Source organism: Bidens hawaiensis, unplaced genomic scaffold, assembly GCF_021521415.1.
Source record: "Bidens hawaiensis isolate Kalapana, Puna unplaced genomic scaffold, B.hawaiensis_p1.1 tig00021021_1, whole genome shotgun sequence".
Taxonomy (NCBI): domain Eukaryota; kingdom Viridiplantae; phylum Streptophyta; class Magnoliopsida; order Asterales; family Asteraceae; genus Bidens; species Bidens hawaiensis.
The window spans coordinates 217,822-224,210 of NW_027493247.1; the positions used below are offsets into that span (position 1 = coordinate 217,822).

Here is a 6,389-nt window from a genome sequence, read left to right on the forward strand (position 1 = left end):
TCTTTTATTTCTGTCGGATTTCACCTGCCAACCTGCGAACATGACCCGTTTAGCACCCTAGCAACAAATCAGGTCTCACCCATAACATCTTTCTGGATCACCTGTTCGAACAAATTCAACTGTTTAAAATTCAAATAAATCTATAAACTCCAATACTGAATAAAACAAATCTTGTTACTACAAAAGATTGGAAGAATGATTAAATCTTACATCAATTATTTACATAATCCCAAATCTCTATATAATGAACCATCCTAACACACACTCAACTTACACGCAAAGATGCTCACACACGCGCTTCAACTATTCAAGTTTACTAACCAAGACCTTCTCTTCTGGCTTTGAAAATAACCGAACGGGAGTGCTGTTGGTCTCAATGAAATCCTTGATCAAGTTTGCGACAGTTTCGGGTTTCTCAACGTGAGGGATATGACCACATTTTGGTATTTGGCGAATTATTGCATTCGGAAGCTCGCAATGTAATCGCTGCATAATATATTATGTTACACATGGTTTTAGATGCTGGTTGGTATTTAACGGCTCGTATGATATAAAAGTACTAACCACTGCTAGCTTGCTGTCGATTATTTGATCATCTTCACCCCATATTATGAGTGTTCTCTTCTGAATCTGGTGCACCACCATAATAAATAGGAATAGTGTCACTGTTTTACAATGTGTGCACGAAACCAAAATAACCGAACCGCAACCAAAGAATCGATGTAACCAAACCCAATCAAAAATTGATGGTTTGGTTTTATGCTTTTTCACTTACTTTTCGGTTCGGTTTAGGTTTTTGTTACCAACCAAGAACCAAAACCGAACTGAAAAAACAGACTTTAAGTAGATTATAAGCAATTATTAAATAATGTAAAATGAGACCCAAGTGTGTAATAATCAATTAATAATAATTAATTAATTAAGAACAAAATTTAGGCTGAATTTTAGGTCCAAGTTCATTATTTTGAGCCATTATTTCAGCCTAGATTCATTAGTTTTGGACCGTTTTTCCAGCCAAAATTCACTATTTTGGGCCTTTTTTAGCCTAAATTCATTGGTTTGGGCCTTTTTGTTTTTTACAAATTAATTACTTTGGCCGATTTTTAGTCAAAATATTTCAAACCCAAACAACAAAATCAAAACCGAACTGAACGTGAAAATCGAAATCAAAAAATCGAAACCGAACACTTTTTAAAAAACTTAATCTAAATATTCAGTTTGAGCCAAAACCAACCTATGCACACATGTAGTTTATATTGATGTGTTGATTTGAGTTACATGGAGAAATATCAGGCCAAACGAATTATATAAAAAAGGCGAATTGAAAATAAATAATCCTAACTTTTTTGTATTGGCCGATAAAAATCTCAACTTTAAAAATCACTACCAGTGGTCCCAACTTTAAACTATTTTTGTCTTAATGGTCCTCCGTTAAAAAACACTTAACGCCGTTACATTTTTTCCCGAGTTCAAACCGATGTTTTAGGGCTTTTGATAGAAAGAACGATATTAGTCGACTGATGTAAAACTTACTTCGAAACGGTGATCCAAGCGACGAAACAATGTTTCAATTCGAGTGCTTGAATTTCCAATTAACAAAAATCAAGTCATTTGAATCATCGTTTCGAGATAAGTTTTACATCAGTCGAATCATATCGTTCTTCTGATCAAAAGCCCTACAACATCGGTTTGAAACTCGGGAAAAAACATAACAGCGTTAAGCGTTTTTTAACGGAGGACCATTGAGACAAAAATAGTTTAAAGTTGGGACCGCTGGCAGTAATTTTTAAAGTTGGGATTATTATTGGCCAATCCAAAAAGTTTGAGATTATTTATTTCCAATTCGCCTATAAAAAACACCTTAAAAAGAAATGGGTTGAAAGTCGCCCAAAAGTGTACTTTTAATTAATAAAACCTCCCAAATCATATATTTACAAAAATATTATATTGAAGTAATATGGTTATTGTAATCTCAGTTGACAAGTATTTACAGTAAAACTAAAAAAACTGAAACATGAGTTTTTGAGTCAACCCATTTTGACTGATCATCTCTAGAATAAATTAAACAAACCTGACGAATCTGGGCAATTACATTGTACCCTCCGCTGTTCATAAACTCAACCGTTGCTTCCTCCCACCAATCTAATATACAATGTAACCGTCCTATCTAGAACAGCTACAAACAGTTAAAAAAAATATGTCTTGTCAGATTGAAACACTAAATGTCAAAATTAATCAAATCTCGAAAAGAAACTAAGGAACTTACACGTGTCCAATCTAAGCACGTATTAAATGGCACGGAATGATACGTCAAAGAAGTTGCAAAAAGACGCAACGGGAAACTTTTTAACACGGATACCTGGTCAAATAAGTCATAAAACAAAAATTATTTATATTTTTAAACGGGCTGGTGGGTTGACCCGGACACGAACTGTTAATTAAATGGGATATGAAATCCCAAACCCTGATTATTATTGTGTATTTTGGAAATCAAGAGAAACAAAAGGGTGAGTTATATATTAAAGATAATATATCGCGTATTAACATACTCACACCAGCATATGCTACAAGTTTTGGTAACCTAGAGAGGGTTCCTGTGCCTTCTGCATAAACGCTTGCATCGATTAGTATTAGCTTATCAACCTGTAAAAATATCAAAACAGAAATAAAGTTGAGAAGAGTGTCACTTTATAAGATGGCAATTTTGACCTGCTGACTTATGCATGGGTTGATTTGGATTATGTTTTTCTCTCTTAACATGGTCAAATGGGTAGAAAATTGTCTAAAGTGTAACTTTTAATGCATAGCATTCATAAATCATTCTAGGGTTGATAATATAAAAAACTAAAAAATATTAAAGTGCCTAATTCATATTGAAAGCACATATTTACAAAAAAGATATTAAAATAATAACTACTTGTTGCTTAAAATAGCTAAAATTTGGTGAAGTGATATTCAACTTTTTGAAAAAACAAATATACCTTCTTATTTTTGACAAGTTTAGAGGCAACAAGTCATTATTATAAATATTTTTAAACAAGTATGTGCATTCTAGATAAGTTTGATGTAGCTATATTGTATTTAGGGATTTTCTCATGCAAAATATGAAAGTATTTTGTTTTCTTATGATTTTAGCTCACCATCTATTCAATAAACTATATTTATTGTTTAAATGATACAACTTTTAAAATGATAGTTCACACGCCAATCATTTATAAAAAGAAACAAAAATAGCTGGCCCATTTTGACAAGTATCAAGAACTCACACATTACCCAACCCACCCATTTTTACACCTCTACTGTACTTACTGCTTCTGGATAATTAAAAGCAAAGTCGATTGCAACCGCAGCTCCAAGACTTGGCCCAACTAGCACCATAGGCCTTCTAATGTAGGACTTCCAAAACTAAATAACAAAAATAAAAAGAAATAAACAAGCAGGACCCACAACACGAAAACGACAGACATGCACAAAGAGTTTGCTGCATGATTTTACCTGATAAAGGTGATCCCGCTTAGATTCTACATTACATAGAGGAAGCTTTTCTGTTGAAATTAAAAAAAAAAAGGGATTGACCAACAAGTTGTATTATATTAATACAATCAAAATACCCGATATATAAAGATGGAAAAAGATTCAAAAAGCAACCTAGATCAGAAAAACCCCATCCGAGAATATCGATAGCCCATGTCTCAAATCCAGCCTGCTCAAGAAGCGGAAGTGTGTATCTCCATTCTAAACAAGAACTGGAGAATAATAGTTAAATCAATAGTATAATTAAAAGTGCTAGTTTTTACGCGACAAGTTTAATAAAAGGAGTATATGATATATAATGCTAGGGGTAAATAAGTCTAAAGTGCTATCCGAAAGCCAAGAGAAATAGAATATATGGTCTGAACAACGGTCTAATATGTGATTTAGCATGAAAATTTTGTCATAAAGAGATTCATTGCAAATTTGTTGATAAGTCAAAATGAAAATATATACAGTCAATGAATGTGTACCTGTCAAAACCGTGAAGGAGAACAAGCGGATTGGTTGCCTTTTGTATCATTGGCTTCACGCAACTACTCATAATGCAATTCTTTGAGACGGTAAGCTGTCAATAAGAAATTGATGTGCATTTTCACTTTAGTATATACATGAATGAAAGGTGCAACGAATTAATAATAGAAGTGTAAAACACATGAAGCAACGATACAATTACTTGTTACTATGTAATGCAGTTATAAGTTTTTTTTTTTTGTGTGCCAATGAAACCTTTATATCAAAAACTTAGAGAAGCAACCCAGATTAAACGACACCAAGCATACTCAAAACGAATTTACAAACTGCCATCTCACACCTAGGGGTGTAAAGGAGCCAAGCTGCTCGTGAGCTCCTCGAGATCGGTTCACTAAAAGCTCGAATTGATCGAGCTCAAGTCTTGAGCTTGTGCCTGTAGAGTTCATCTAACAAACAAGCTCGAGCCCAAGCTTCACTTTTCAAGCTCAACTAGGTCTGCGAGCCTAAACAAACCTAATACCTATATAACTTTTATTTGAAGTACTAATATATATTTACATAATAATTATTATATATTAATTATGATAAAGTGTATAACTAGAAATATATATACCTAATAATTAACCATTCACTACTACGTGTCACAATTGTGAGTTCAACCAACCTTTTCATGCTTCTTTTATTTCACCTTGCAAACATTCGTAAAATACAAAATCTACGGCTTGCAAAATTAAAGAAAATTGATTTAAATTTGAAACAAATCGGGTTTAGAAAGAGAATTGATTCCATCTCACCGACCGACTTTCTCCTCGACAGATTGGTGTCTCTTTTGATTTTCAATTTTGTTGCTTTATTACTAAAGGTACTTATACGTAATTTCAATCATATCTTATCTCAAAATATGGTTTTATAAATCCTAAGTCTTCATTACTAACTATATTCATTTTCAATATTATTGCTTCATTACACAGGCATCTAACCTAGTAATGTTAGATACAAAAATTATCCCTGCCATATGAGCCGGATAATAGTGGGTGCGTTTGTTGGTCTATTAATAAAAATGAGATGATATATATGTATAAAATAACTAATAAATTATATACGAGTTGAGCTCAAGCTTGACAAACTATTCACGATCTGAGTTGGAGCTTTAATAATAGATCTTGAAATGGGCCGAGCTCGAGGCCTAGAGCTCTCCTACCTTACACAAACCTAGTTCGGGCTCGGCTTGTTTACACCCTACCCATCGCCACTATCTGTACACACCACTACACCGCCATCTCCGGGTGCTATTACAACTAACCACCATAAAAACAAATATAGAGGTGAACCTCTCTAACCCACCCCAATTTTGACCCAAACCAATTTAAACTTTCTTAAAGCTGCCCACTTTGGCATGGACCCATGTTGACTCGAACCTGACCCACCCATACCAACCAATCTCGTCCACTTTGTCCTTAAAAAATAACGAAAATTGAGTAAGGCATCCTTTGTTATTCACCAAACTTGGCTAGGGTTTTAGAGACACTTGACTCTGATACCAAAATGAACTAGGAATTGTATTGTATATTAACCAGTGCCTAATAAGGTTAGGCTCCGTATAATTAGGGGTGAGCAAATGGTACTAGTACAAAATCGGTACCAACTATTTGAGGTTTCGGGATGGATACCGGTATGGTTTGTTATCGGTATTTACCGAATTTTTGCATATTTTTGCCTGTTGTACCGGTACCGAACTTAGCATTTTTGGGGATCTTCGGTAGAAGTAGCCCATCCCTACCGAATAATAATAATAATAATAATACGCTTGAATAACTTTTCCATTAAACAACAAAATTCAATATCAAAATTCTAAAACACACATTATTACTAATTTAGCCTAGCACCAAAAGTTAAAAAAAGGACAAAAAAAGTGCATTTGATATTTTCTAAAAGTTAGGTTGACAATGGGACCATTTAATTCGATACAAATTAGAAACAGGGTTTTTCATATTCATTTTCATTTACCTCTACCGGCAGCCTCTCAATCCTGGCCGCCAATTTCCGAGCCAACGGATCCTCAATCTTCTCCACTTCCTTGGGCAGAAACGGCGGGAAAACCCCCGCCGACACTCTGAACGCCGGTTAAAGGAAGTGTTAAGAATTCCGGTGGGTGAAATGGGGGTGGCGGCGAACATGGTTTCGGTTTGTGGGTGGTGAGAGAATTGGAATGGAATTGATGGCGGTGGGGGAGAGTGTTGTACCTTCAGATTGGTAAATAATGACGACAGACGTCAAAGGAAGAAATGCTGATGAACATCGTAGCAAAACATGTTCGACGTCAGTTGGAGTATCTTAGGAGTCCCCACTTGCTACTATTATTAAGTGTATGTTCGTTCGGTTGT

The 6,389-nt window shown here is 34.6% G+C and overlaps 1 protein-coding gene across 1 annotated transcript; it reads right to left on the reverse strand.

Annotated features, from left to right (window-relative positions):
• Nucleotides 1-300: 300 nt before the first annotated feature.
• Nucleotides 301-6,129, reverse strand: LOC143562472 (alpha/beta hydrolase domain-containing protein VTE7-like; the record flags this gene model as incomplete). The annotated part of the gene is made up of 10 exons (XM_077050260.1): nt 301-486; nt 565-630; nt 2,072-2,167; nt 2,267-2,359; nt 2,554-2,643; nt 3,310-3,405; nt 3,496-3,545; nt 3,649-3,746; nt 4,005-4,099; nt 6,013-6,129. Coding segments are annotated over 10 exons (984 nt in total), but the record flags the coding sequence as incomplete, so codon positions are not given.
• Between the last annotated feature and the right edge of the window lie 260 nt (nt 6,130-6,389).